The sequence below is a fragment of the Sceloporus undulatus genome, chromosome 1, assembly GCF_019175285.1.
Source record: "Sceloporus undulatus isolate JIND9_A2432 ecotype Alabama chromosome 1, SceUnd_v1.1, whole genome shotgun sequence".
NCBI lineage: Eukaryota > Metazoa > Chordata > Lepidosauria > Squamata > Phrynosomatidae > Sceloporus > Sceloporus undulatus.
The window spans coordinates 184,403,865-184,418,803 of NC_056522.1; the positions used below are offsets into that span (position 1 = coordinate 184,403,865).

Sequence of the window (14,939 nt, forward strand, 5' to 3'; positions counted from 1 at the left end):
TTCTGCACTCACAATGCCCAATTTTAGTACAGGACAAAGGGATTTTTGAGATTCCTAGCAGGTTGTGTCCATAAGTTTGATCTCGCCATTTATGAGCACTGCTGAGCTCTATTATAGTAATGTGGAATGCCAGTGGGTTAACATGGACATCTTTTCTCCAGAGCAGGGGAAGAATGAGGCAAAAAACATCAAGTAGACATGGAAGGAACAAAGGCTACTGAAGTAAAAATTATTTGGATACCAAGTATAGGTCTTCTGTGGAATCTCTCTTGACAGAAGGGGGTATATGGGAAATATCTCAATATCCATGCAAATGAAGATGGTAAGACCTTTGCTACCACCCAATTTTCTTTTCCTTGCATCACCCCATTATCAAGCTTTCTAAATCTTGTTTTATTGTTGTGGAAGGACAGCTATAGGCAGGGTAGAGAGGGAAAGTCTCCTTTAGCCTGTCTGGTTGCACATGCCTACATCTGGATCAAGGCCATTGGCTTTAAACAAAGATGACTAGAGAAAGCTAAAATTTCCAATCTGGATTTAAAGCTAACTTGGGGCCCAAACAGACAGGCCAAAATAAAACTGCTTCGGGTCACTTTGGAGGTATGCTGTTTAAATGATACATGCGTCCTAAGAGGTCGGAAGCCACGCCAAAGCCATGCTCCAGTCCTAAGGACTGTAGTGTAGCTTTGGCACAGTTTCTGGCCTCTTAAGATGCGATCCTATATGGTTTCACCCCAACAGACCTCACAGACTCACTCTTAGTCATTCTACTGTAATTAACGTCTCAAAAGCTACGAGTGAAAGATCATTGTGACAGACATCAGAGATCCCCCTACTAGAAACCTCACAAAACACATGTCTGAACACTCTTGTGAGACCTGTTCCCAATTTACAGAGAACACGCTTCAATTCTGGCTGCATGGACATAAGTTTGTTCTGATCCAGGACTACTCTTAAGAAGTCTTCTGAGATCTTCTTTTGGGCTCACGCACAGTTCTAAGAACAACGGGGACATTTCAGTACTTCTCTAACATTACTGAAATATGGTTGCTTAAAGAAAACCTTTGTTATGGGCTCTCATGCTTAGAAATGGTGTGGCTTAAAATCTGACCATACTTTCATTTTATTTTGAAGATTTTGCATTGAAAGTGAAACAGGAATTAAAAAAAACCATTGAACATACATCCTTAGGGTATGTCTCCCTAATAAAAACACATAATACTAACATGCTGGACAGCATTATACAAGTTCACGGTAGACTTTGTCAATCTGTCACAATTCAGGATAGTATTTTATGAGCTAGAAGCTCAAAGGGGGAAAACAAAGGGAACAATGGCTGATAATTAATGTAGAACTGTGATAAGGCCAGTAGAGATCTTCAGCACATTTTTCTTCTTCTGCTAGGCTTCAAGCAGAACAAAATCAAGTGGTTATTTAAATTCCATAATAAAGGAATCCATGCATTACAAGGGGATGCTTAGAAAAGAATGACTCAAATTACATAATGCAACAGCACTCAAAATGTAATTAATCATCTGTATGGAATAGCATCTAAATTTGGCAGTCATGTAGCACAGTAGTACTTGGTGAAAAGAGGGACAAGGGATCAGATTATGCTGTGAATATCCCACCCGTGATGCTGGTAGTATGAGAATGCTGATAAAAGGAAAACACTGTGTGTTGAAATGGGCTGGATGCAGGAAACAATCTTTAGAAGGGGACAAGAAGAAACTTTCCAACCTCCCTTTCAAAACCAGCCCACCAAGTCCTGCTCTAGAACATGCCTGAGAATCAGGAACCCTGCTGAGTGGGTTGGGCGGAGGGGTTCTGATAGTGGATAATGGTTGATCAAGGGTTATTATTTATTATTATTCTTTATTTATATAGCACTGTAGATTTGCACAGCGCTGTACATAAAACAATAAGTATATAAGAGAAAGCCTGCCTATGGCATACAATCTAAGAGATCTAATGCTAGGGTTAATGCTAGGGAGGGCATGATTTTGGTGAACCTAAATGCAGACTTTGTTTTGTACTATACACTCATCCCTCCATATTTGTGGCTTTGATAGTTGCGGATTTGATTTTTCATGGATTTGATTAATATGTTCTCTCTGGAAATATCTAGGTCCTCCAGTGCAACTCTATCGTCAACTTTAACTAAACATTGCACTGAAAGACCTAGAGATTCCTAGAGAGGTCATTCCACTAGGCATTTGTAGCTCCTCCAGCACAATTCTATGGTTAATATCTGGCAGTTGTTGACCACAGAGTTGTGCTGGAGGACCTAGAGATTCCTAGAGATGTGTCCTCTCAGGCAAAAACATGGTGTTTTTGTTATTTGCATTTTTTCCATATTCACAGGGGTCTTGTGCCCCTAATCCTAGTGAATATGGAGGGACAAGTATCTTTAAGGATGACATTGGGCTAGTCTACAAGTAAGCATATTATGCGATTTGCTGTGGATTTTTGCACATTTGCAACCACATTTAATTGTCTACACTTTCTTGTGCAAATTTGCATCTATTCACCCTCTCGCTGCCAAAAATGCACAGCAATGCCAATCCATGAAAAGTGGATGGATGGCCCCTTTAGATAATACACATCCTTGTAGATACTCTAGTAAATAACCAAATTTTGTTTTTCTGCACTGTCTGAATTTTTAACCCCCCCCCCCGCAAAAAGCCTGAATTCCTCCAAACTGTGTGCAAAGACATCAGATTCTATTTGAATAAAATGTGGAGCATTTTAATAATGTAGACATGCCCATTGATCAGGTTCAGTGAATTTTTCCATTGAAATTACACATAGGCTCAAATCATAGGTGTTACAGGTGTAAGCCAGTAAGAAATAACAGGTTAAAACCATATTCACAGGTAGAATATCATAAGCAGGTGAAGCTGACCAAATAGATATATATTTTTTTAAAGTACATTTGTTGTATGGAGTACAGTCAGCCTTTCATATCCACAGATTTTTTTATTGAGATTCAGGCATCTGCAGCTTGAAAATACTTTTAAAATATATACATTACAAAAGGAAAAACTTTATTTTGTCATTTTATATAAGGGGCGTCATTTTATTATGCCATTGTATTTAATGGGACCTGTGCATCCATGGATTTTGGTATCTATGTGGGGTCCTGTAACCTAACCCCAATGTATAGCAAGGACCCACTGTACTTTGATCAAATTTTTATCACAGGTAGTTTACAATAAGATCAAAGAAGAAAGTGCAAAGGCAGCCTGGCTGTTGAACATAAAGAAAACAATGACCACAGAGAACTTACATACATTAAAGCTAGAGAATAAAGAATTAGAAATAGTAAAAGAGTTCTCATATCTGGGATCAAACATTGATCAGAATGGGGACTGCAGCCAGTCATACTTTGGACACATCATGAGAAGGCATGAATGTTAGAAAATGTTAGGAAAGGTGGAGAGAAGTAGAAAGAGAGGAAGGCCGCATGTGCTAGATGTATGGAGTTTATTAAAGGGACCACAAATATGAGTTTGCAGGAACTGGGCAAAGCAGTAGAGGACAGGGAGGCCCTGGAGAAGTCTCACCCATAGGGTCGCTGTGGGTGGAGATTGACACAAAGGCAGTTAACAAGAACAACAACAAAGTTTACAATAACAGAAATCAAATAATTTCAACCTTAGGGCCAAGTTGTCAATTTGTCTGTTGGTTTGCTTTATTTGGAAATCTGAAGAGTCATCTCTTGGAACTGCTACATAGTCATCTCTTTATTTAATGTCATTTATAGGAATATGTAGAATCAGTTTTGTACAAGCATATACAACAAGGTGATCGGCACTGAATTTTATTGTAGTCAGTTGTTTGATTTGCTCTAAACTACCAGCTTTCTACAGTCTCCTTTACAACTCCAAGTAAAAGGCTGGCATGCATGATTCTGCATTGTTAACTACAGCAGGCCTTGAGAACATGCACATTAATACTGTAGCAAATTGACTGGTTATCTAACAAGACATAAAAAGGGTTATTCCTGATATGAAAGTTTGAAAATCTGCATAAATATATTGTGTAAAATTAAATTAACACATTTTCCTTTTCAACTAGAACTTGTAGTAAGAATGCCCACATATTTCATATACACATTATACATATATATAGTTACTTATGTTTTGTTAATTCATCAAATATTTTGTATAATACATTGACTTTGTATTTATTTGCCAGCAAGAGAATGGCTGTGCGGTCATACAGTATTCAACGAAGTCAAAATTTGTGTTTGTACCACATGCAACTAGAATTTTGTTGAATATCGTTGTCGCTGTTGCTACAGAAATGTGATTTTCTACAATATTGTGATTGCATGTGTATAAATATTTTACATTTTCACAGTTACAAACTCCCTCCCTCCCTCCCCACAACAGCTATTAAACAAATTTTCAGTTACAATGAGCTGTAGTATTTGGAACTGGTAACAAGTGGATCAAAATGAAACATTAAATAGTATGTAAACATTTGCTAAAGTGCCCAAAACACAATTCTTCATTTCTTTCTTTATTTTAACCAGACTAAGTAGATTTGGCACAGGGACAATCTTTTGCCGCTCGGCAACCCTTTCAGCAGCATTATGCAAAATGTCAGTTTTAGTCCAGAGAAACTGATACAGCTCATGCTGACAGTGTTTTCTGAATGATGTAATAACTTGCACAGCTTTTATACCTCATGCTTGCGACTGATTTTACAGGTGATGGTTTCCCGACATTGCATATACTAATTGCATTCTCAGTGCTTCATGTGCCAGCCCAGAAGTAGCCAAAATGGCACTATCCATGCACAAAATGGAGGCATCAGCAGGCCTGAGGGGAACTCAGTCTTTGCAGAAGTACAAAAACATCTTTAGGAAAACAACCACCACCTGGTTGGTGTCAGCCAGTCACAGCACAGAGAATGCTGTGAAGGGGCCTACGGGAGATAAAAGATAGAAAAGTAAGCCTTGCCTCGAGACAGGAAAAGAATTGCAGAGAGATGGAAAACGATGACAGAGAAATGGGGAAAAGTTTTAAGAAAGTGATGCCAGAAAGCCAGGGGGAACAACTGAACAGGGTTTTGAGGAATCTGTGAATGACTAATAGTGCAGGGATGAGTATGTTCTAATTGTTTATTAATAAAAATCTACTTGCTGATTTATTTGTTTTTTTTTTTACAACTGTGTCTGGCTATTTTGATAGGGAGTATGATCATACCACAGTGAATCCACAGAACACATCCACTGGTCCACATAGGGGTCATCTTGAGACCCAAGTACCGGATCCAAGGAGAGTGGAGGGAAGGGCAAGGTGAGTGACAGGAGTCCAAATATTTGGACTGCGGGGTCAGTCTGGAGAGGGGGACTGTCACATCAACCAACAAAATAAAATGGGGGGAACCATCAGGCAAAACAGTGCAATGAAGACTGAGCGTACCCAATAGTAATGAAATACAGAATAATATGTTAGGGAAGGGCAGACAACTGTTTGGAAATATGGAAGGGAATGGAGTGCAGTGGCTGGAATTATGAACAGAAAACACTCCACACTGCAACAATTTGTTACAGGCCCTATTTGTTGCATTTTAAACAAATCTGCAAAGATGTCCTCATGGTAAAAAAAAAAAAAAAACCCTCCAAAAAGACAGGCCAAAGTTGATTTCCTCTTTAAAAGACAGGAATGGATGGTATTAAATTTATTAGAAACTACTAGTGGTGGGGGGTGGGGGTGGGGGGATGAAAAGATCATGTGTCTCTCATCAAAGGCTCCTGTGCCAGGCTGCCCAATGGTTCTGGGAAACCACAGAAAAACTGACTGGCTCTCAAAAGCCAAGGCAAAGTGTAATATAAAATGCCAAATACAAGTTTGGAAGGAACAAGTGCAAACTACTCAAGAACATACAGAATGTTGCTGTGTTAGAATGGGATTGTGCCTGAAATCGGGATAAAGCCAGCCACCTTGTTTTGAAAGGGAAGTGATTTTTTCCCCTAAACTGGGTATGATTTTGAAACAAAATCTCCTCCTCCTCCTCCTCTTCCTCTTCACTGTCTTTTTTAAAACCATGGCAAAAACAAAGCAAAATAAAATACAGTACTTCAAATGTTACAAAAAATATTCTAAGTTCTTTGTCAGTGATTTGCAGCTATGCTGGACACTAAGCAAAAGAGAGACGGCTTTCCAATCCTCAGTGAGTTCGCTTTAAAAATACAAAAATAAAAATAAAAACCAGACATCAATTTGCCTGTTATAGCTTTACACCACTGTTGCTGGCCTGCGGTCCATCTCTGCTTCTAGCTTCACCATCTGCTGCATCTCCTTTGCCTGCAAAACAGGACAATGATAATATTAACACGACTGAAGACGGGGGAGGAAAGGGGGGCGGGGGGGCGGGGAGGACTATACATGTGAGACTACCATTTTAAAAGGAGATTACTGGTTGAAAAGGGCTGTTTTTGCAAGAGGAATAAGTGTACAGACCTCTCCCCAGATTGCAGGGGAAAAGAAGGGAGCTTTTCCTTGTATAATAACTCTACACATGTCCACTGAAGCTGCTGTGCAGGAAAAAAAGTTATTGAATAAATCAGGGACACATTCTTTATTTTCAGCCACACTAACTGAGCAAATAGAAATATTTAATTTGGGAGAAGACACTCTTACTATATTTCTCTCTGGAAATGACTGGATTAGCTGCACCCAGAATCTCAAAACAGATGTTAATGGGGGGAAAAATCATAAGTGAAAGCATGAAAGAATAAGGTATGGATCAGCAAATACAGCGTCTTTTCAAATGATGACCTATACTTTGATTTCAACAATTGGAATGCTCCAAATAAAATTAAGGTATCTACCTTCTCCCTCCAATTGTCTGTAAGTGGTTACAGTATCAGGAACTGTTTGAAGATGGACACATCACTAGAATATGTACTGGGGATTACCTCCACCACATTTTCAAATTAATTTATGTGACCATAATGTCCAGAAATCCAAATATAAAACCAGGTTCATGATGGGAAACATGTCTGGAAGACACATTTGCAGGGGAGATGTGGGAAGACTTATCTTTATATCTGTTCTCCCCTTCAAATCCACTCCAAGGGGATTACCCCTCCCCTCTGCCCCTCACTTAAAGCCTGGGTGGGAAACAGCTGGGAGACTCATTTGCAGAGGAAGGTGAGTGAAGTGTTGATCATTTCCCCTGAATTCTTATGAGGGCCCCCATTGTATAAATGCTTACCCACCAACATTTGCATTACCTTGGCAAATGAAGGCATGGCAATCTGCATTTATGGAATTGGTGGGTAGTTTTGGCCCTAAAAGAAAGCATTATGTTATTTATACCAAAATACAGGAACATCTGTGTACAGTGTGCTATTACATTAGTAAAACTGTACTAAAAATACCTATCTGGCTCCATTCACCTAGGGAGATTGCCAAAAAATTATGAACATGATAATAACTTCCTCCTTTGCTAAACTCTTAAGTGAATTAAGGAATATTTTTTATTCCTGCTTAGAATATCTTTGTGGGCCTGAGACAATATCACTTAAATTATTTCATCTGTCATGAGAGGTTATTGCACTGGCTTTCATTCCTGCTCTAGGCATGGGATGTAAATGCACAGGGACGGATTCTATCACATATCCCCATCCGCAGGCAGTATTCATCCCGTACCTCATCTGGGCTTCTCCCAGACCTTTTAAAGAATGGGATTTTCCGGTTATTTAAAAGGTCTGGAAGAAGTACGGATTGGGTACAGGATGAGTACAGGGGATGGAGCTGTGCGACAGAATCTTTCCTTGTGCGTTTGCATCCCCCGCCTACTGCAGTAATAAAAGCCGGTGCAATAATCTCCTTTCAGTGTTACATTTGTACTTGTGGAGTGCCTTCACATTTCTGAGTTATGATGACCTTAAGGTGAACACATTATCTAGTTCTCTTGGCAAGTTTCTTCAGAAAGGGTTTGACATTGTCATTCTCTGAGGCTGAGAGAGTGTCCAAGGTCATCTAGTGGGTTTATATGGCCAAGCCTCGATTCGAATCCTGGAGTTTATCAGACAAGGGAAATTGGAAATATAATCCAATGGCAATCCGAATGCAATCATGGGGTTTAAAGTAATTGCATGATAGACTACCACACACAATTTTGGGCAATGGGAAGTCAGTTTGAACGCAATCATGGGGTTTCATGTTATTGTGTGAGAGGTGATCAGACGCAGTTTTGGGCAATGGCAAGCTATTTTCAGGCAATGGGAAGTGAGTTCGAACACAATTTGAATTCACATAAATTTGCTAAACTAGCGTATTCACATGAATGTGTTCTGGCCCCACTTTCTTTTCATTCAAAATTAAGAGAAATTCCTCCCGTGTGATAAACTCTCTGGTCTCCAAAGTCATGCTCAAATATTCACACCACTACCACTACCTTTTTAATGTAAACAATACTTTTCATGAGTTTCATTGATAGATGGTGTCCAAACTGGTGTGGTCTATACTGCCAAACAAACTTCTATAACTCATTATCTTTAGCTGTATTATGAACTGAATCCTGTCTCACTTCAAAATTGTTTTCTGGTTCAGATTGTTATACAAGAGTCTGTGCAGACATATGTTGTAGTACCAAAACCAAACAAGATGTTTCAGGTAAAACATGTATGTGCACAGCACATCAATCAACATGTGTCAACATTAGGAGCCAATATGGAAGAGCATTCCAAGAAGGCTCATAAATAGTGAGCTGATTCCAAGTCAGGGGAAGTGGAGCTCATCCATCACTGATTATATCTTCAAGATGTTTCTTAGTGATACATTATTTATTTCAGAAGGAAAGTACACTGAAAGGAAAAGCTTTCTCAGTGTAGATTAATCCTACCTTGAATTTGAGAGACTGCATGACAGGATTTCAAAAGCTGTTTGCACAAAAATAATAATGTCAAACTTGAGTAATACAACATGGAGGCAAACAAAATGAATGAGAGAGATGAGAATGACAATAGATGCAAGAAAAATAAAATTATGCAGGTTCATAACACTTAATGGCTATAGTATTCTTTTATTTGTATTTCTCCCTTTTTTCTGCTAATGACCTTTATTGTAATTGCTATAGAACAATGCTATACACATCTACTCAGAAGCAAGAACTTGGTTTAGTGGGTCTTATTCTCAGATAAGTGGATCACACTGTTAGAAGTTTACAAAGGCAGAGGGAGTTTAATATTTAAAGACAACTCAATAAAGTCAAATTAAAAGAGTGAAAATAAATTTTAAAATGGACATGCTAGCCATAGTTCTCAGTATATGAAACATTATCATAATAATATAAAAGGATCTACTTTCTAATAGGTGATGTCATACTTGCACAGAAATAAAATAGACATATGAAATCTCACCCCTCTTTGGACAAGAAGTGACTAAGATCTAATTAGGAAATAAGGGAAAATATGATTTTCTGCTTCATGAATTAGCCAAAGCGAGACTTGTGTGCTCCCTGTTCTAGTGACACAAAAGGCAGAGACTGAGAGCTCTCCATTATGTCAGAAATCAATGAACCATTGTTCATTGAATCCATGATTAGTTTAACAAGCCATAATGTTCATTTGTTTATAGTATTCTGCTACATCGCGACTGGCCCTAATTTTTCTACAGTAGAAACCTTGTACTTAATTTTTTTGGATGCTCGCCTAATCATCAGTTTTAACCATTAATCCTCCAGATAATTTTTTTTACCAATATGATTGATTTTTATGTAGCCAAGGGTTAATTTTGTTGCTCCTTTTAGTACTGCCTTTGGTTTTGACAATGAAACGTCTCACAAACCACTGGGAGTAAAACTGGGGGAAAATTCAAATTCCTAGACACTCAACAAGACCAGAGCATATTCAAGAGGGCATTCCCCTTTTGGTCCCTGGGAATGTCCTGGAAAATGCTTTTGGAGATGCCGGAATAGGAACATCTCCTAACTCAGCCTGTATTTGGACAGAATTGTTTACAAAGCCTTTCTCATAACAACCACTATCCTTTCTTTAGATTCTATATGCAAATGAAAACTGCATAGCTGGAACTCTTAGTGTAAAGTGGATGCTTGGGATTTACACATGGTCTTGGTGTGCAATGTAGCACCTAGCCATTGTCTCATGCTCACATGACTGAAGCTTCATTCCCCATGGAGACAGAAGAAGCAGGCATAGGTGTGTGACTTGCTAATGTAATTTCCCACACAACAGAAGTATTGTACTGAAGAATTTGTAAATTATTTGTTCCATATTTGACAACTTGCTTAAAATCAGGGGTAGGAATCATGATGCCCTCTAGATGTTGCTGGACTATAACTCTAATCCCTCTTCATAGTTAACTATTCTGGCTAGGGCTGCTGAGTATTGCAGTTAAACATCTGGAGGGCCACATGATGCCCAACTCTTTTTAGGCAAACACATGTTAAAAACTGAGCCAATTTATCCCCAAACTGTGGAACATGAGGCCAGATGTTGTTGGGCTAAATATCTTACCATCCCTGGCCTTTGGTCATGCTGGTTGTGACTACTGTGAACTGAAATTCAATAATACATGTTGAAAGCGCTTCCCAGACACCTTGTTATATAACCAATTGGGGAGAAAGGTCACTCACACATACATGCTTCTTTTATAGCCTACCACATGATTACCTGCTCATTTTGCTTCTCCAGAATTTCTAGATGCTCAAGTTGAACTTTCTTCAGCTGATCCATTTCCTTTGACTGTTTCATTGCCAGCTATAACCAAAACCAGAGATATGTAAATATGAAACACAAAATTATCATAGTAATTGCCTGGGCTTTAAAAACAAACACTTTCCCTGAAATATTGTATCTGGGGGATTCTTCATGCCCTAGAGAGCAAAATGATGGCATCAGACCTCTAAATAATTTGAATATTCAAAAGTTATTCTCTTTTTTCCACAATGAACAGTAAGTAACATCTGCAGTGCACTATGCTGTAAAAGATAACCATTACTGAGTAAGTGAACAGTACCAAGATGTAGGTCTGGCCATATCACTATCCTGTAGATCCTGAACTACAAGAGTGCTGTGTTGAAATGACACTAGTCTGATGGCACACATGTTTTCAGGAAGTGAAGTCGAAGGCTTTCATGGTCAACATCCATAGCTTTGTGGGTTTTTCGGATTATGTGGCCATTTTCTAGAAGAGTTTATTCCTGACATTTCACCTGCATCTGTGGCTGGCATCTTCAGAGAAATCTTCAGGAAAGCTTGAAGAAGGCATGATTTGTGTATATTCGCATACATGCTTCCACACACACAGTCCATTTGGTGTATGTGTATGCATACATGTACACACAGGTTGAAACATTAAATTTAATACATTTGAATTGCTTAAACATGATTTTTCATACCATAACATAGCCAAAGGAAAGGCTAAATTGTAGGTTTTGTGCTCCTCAAAAAGCATCTTCAAAAAATTGTGAATACAGTGGTTGTGAATAGCCACAAAGAAATATGAAACAGACACACTCCTTCCACAGTAAAAAAAAGGGACTCTGAAATCTCAAATAATCCATTTTGCAACAATAATTCTTAAAAATATATCCAATTAATAAGTTAACAGTAGTAACTACCAGAAGTTAAAAGTTATCTATTTGGTTAGTGGGAAAGAACAGAGTGTTTAACTCACAGGAGGAGTAATATCGAAAAACAAGAAGGTATTCACCAGAGAAGACAACCCTTTTTGAAAGCAGATTATAAACGACTGAAAACATAAAAACAGCCAAGGAAAAAAAAATCAAGAGTTCTTACAAAACGTTTTGTAAAATGCTCCAAAAGTGTGTGTGTGTGTGTGTGTGTGTGTGAGAGAGAGAGAGAGAGGGAGAGATTGGATCCAGACTAAGGTTGCAATCCACTCATCTCATAATAACCCCAGTGGACTATATGGAGTTTACCTGCTGAGTAGGCATACTTAGGACTGTACTTAGTTATCACTACAATCAGTGGTATCCAAACAAATAACATCTAAACTTTCACACCAACTTCCACAGAACCAAGCTGAGACAAAATTTGTCTAGATTCTGCACCTCCAATGTAATGCACTGTAAATTAATTTGTCTGTTTTTTGTGGCACAGCTTATTTTAATTTTAAGAGGTGTTTTCCTTTCCATTCTGTTTTTCTTCCTAGTCATACTCTTCAAAGCAATCAGTAAATAAGTGAGATCTTCACAATTGTGTGATTTTTAAAAACAAACAAACAGAGACTCTTTGACAGGTATGATTGCTCAAGAAATGCATTGGCACTGATGATACCTAAGACACTGAACCACTTACCCGCTTTCTCTCCTCCAAAAACTTCTTTGTGTTGCTGCTATTCAGTTCCCTGACGCGCCTAAAAAAAGACATTTCTGACACTGTAGTATATACTTATTTTCAAAACATGAAATATCATCAAAACATTAGGTTAGACTGTAATGATATTGCTAGTCTTATACTTGGTTGTCATGTATACCAGGAAGATGATGGAAAGACTATTCAAAAAAATTGGATCAATGGATGACAATGAAGTTTTCTGAGTGTTGGGAAACCCCAACAAAGAAAATTCATCAGTAACAAGCATTTTTACAGTTAGAGACTTTTCTGTGAAAGAAAACCCACATGACATGATATGATAACTTTGAACAGATATCAGCTTGGGGAGGTTTATCACAAAAAACTATGTGGTTATATGTGTGGGGTTTTTTTTTTGTTTTGTTTTGTTTTTGGTGCAGAATAATTCCAAAATAGACCTCAAAAACTGTGCCACTTTTGATCATAGTATCATCATTTGATGACAGCAGAAAGAAAAACATTAAAATTATTAAGTTTTGCATTGGGGAATAAAGTTTACCAAGATTTGCATTCCTAACCAGAAATGGGCAAAGTGCAGCCCTCCAGAAGTTGCTGATCTTCAACTTCCATGAGTTCTAGTCAGCACAGCCAATAATGAGGAATGCTGGGAACAGATCTCCAGCAACATCTGTAAGGCTACCATTTTCACAGCCCCTGTATATACTTATAAAAATCACAGAGTGCTGGCCCTTGTGCAACAAAAATGGCACCATCCACAGCAAGTTATCAGCAGGCATAGGGTAAGCTCAAAGTTTGCAAATTGTATAAATTTTAAAATGTTAGGAAAACATCACAATCCAGTAGTCACTTATATGGACTACAGTGGTGCCTCGGGTTACGAAATTAATTCGTAACGCGGCCGCTTTCGTAACCCGAAAAGCCTTCGTAAGCCGAATTGCCATAGGCGCTAATGGGGAAAAGCCGCGATTCCGTGCGAAAAAGCCGAAAAAAGCACCAAAAGTTTTTTCGTAACCCGAAAAAACATTCGTAACCCGGAACAATGATTCCCTATGGGATTTTTTCGTATCCTGAAAATTTCGTAACCTGGGTATTTCGTATCCCGAGGTACCACTGTAATTATATTTATTAATTTGCTTGTTTATTTACTTCTATGCCGCCTTTCTCCCAGAAAGAGACCCAAGGTTGGGGGGTGGGTAGAGTGCAGGGAATGGAATGGAGTGCCTTGAATGCTGAACAAGGAGCATGTGATAATGCACATGGAAGTGATAATATATGTTCCATCTGAATTAACTAATGTCTTTGTTACTATAAGCAGTGGAACCATTCTAAAAGTTCCATTTTCTAATCACTTTGTTTTTTAGAGCAGCTGAACCAGTCTTCTTAAGACAGCCAAGAGGTAGCTCCTATGTTTTATGCTGCCCTCAAGGTAGTTTTAGCTGAGACTCAGCTGTCTTGCCAGTTTTTGAAAATTAAGTAGAGTTAGTGGTTAGATTGTTGGATCAGAACTAAGTATAGTCACCTCTCCTTTCTCGCGGACTTGAGATCCATGGTCTTCAATATTCACGGGAGAGGGGGTGACTTTTGTTATTTTCTGTTATTTTCAATGGGGTGCCCCCATGGCATGTGCCCCACGCATACTTGCAAGCATATTATTATTATTATTATTATTATTATTATTATTATTATTAAGCTTTATTTATATAGCACTGTAAATTTACACAGCACTGTACATACAATCTTTTGATTAGACAGTTCTCTGCCCTCAGGCTTACAATCTAAGAAGACAAAACATAAAAGGAGAAGGGAATGGTTGTGGGGAAGGGGATCAGGTTCTGGAGTTCATCTTTCCCTCTGAGGCCTGGACCAAGGCAGATGGACTGGAGGGAAGGCTCTATATCTTAAGGACAAGTCAGATGGCGTTGGGCCTGCCATTTCACTCCCTCCAGGCTGGATGGCTTCACCTTCTCCATCTCTGGATGATGGTGGATGAAGGGGTGGGATCCTCTTTCGGGGAAGGCCTGATGGAGCTTGAATGTTGTTCCGTTCTGGACCTCCCCCCACCCACGAAAACAGAGGGCCAACTGTAGATGTTGTTTCAAATTCCTGCTCAGCCACTGTGTAATCTTGAGCTACAAATTATTTCAACCTAAAATTACCTCACAAGGCAGTTGTGAGGACAAAAGGGGGAAAGAACCGTGACCTAAATCCAATTGTAGGCTCTAATTAGAGTAAACCCACTGAATCAATGGGATTTAAATAACACTTATTCAGCAATTGAATTAATGGATCTTCATTAGACTATCAACTGGATTTAATCCTGTATGCAAACAACTCTGAACTCCTTAAGAAATATGGGATATAAAATCTAGCAACTAACTAATCAAAGAAACTTCATTTGCAGAATTGTTATGAGACTAAACTGCTACTTGAAGCCTCTTGGAAGAATGATCACAATTGAAAAATAATGAAATAAACACAATGATTTGGGTTCGTGGCCTGAAGTAAATTATGGCCCTGAAGGGGTTGCGTGATGCTGTCCCCAAGAGAGCTGGACTGGGGTCATGGAAAATGCATGCCATGCCCCCAAGCCGGCCAGCTTTTGCCCAAAATAGGA

General features: G+C 38.7%; 1 protein-coding gene across 13 annotated transcripts in view; it reads right to left on the reverse strand.

The window, feature by feature from the left end:
* Positions 1–3,421: 3,421 nt before the first annotated feature.
* Positions 3,422–14,939, reverse strand: part of PLCB4 (phospholipase C beta 4) — a 226,940-nt gene continuing 215,422 nt past the window's right edge. For 5 of the 13 annotated variants that reach the window (XM_042445097.1, XM_042445095.1, XM_042445092.1 and 2 more), the window contains 5 exons: positions 12,308–12,365; positions 10,658–10,744; positions 8,869–8,905; positions 7,253–7,309; positions 3,422–6,320 (listed from right to left, as the gene is read on the reverse strand). In XM_042445097.1, the coding sequence (XP_042301031.1) occupies positions 6,244–6,320; positions 7,253–7,309; positions 8,869–8,905; positions 10,658–10,744; positions 12,308–12,365 (316 nt within the window). In that variant the 3' untranslated portion in view covers positions 3,422–6,243. The remainder of the gene's footprint in view (positions 6,321–7,252; positions 7,310–8,868; positions 8,906–10,657; positions 10,745–12,307; positions 12,366–14,939) is intronic. The other 8 variants (XM_042445102.1, XM_042445098.1, XM_042445096.1 and 5 more) reach the window with 4 other exon arrangements.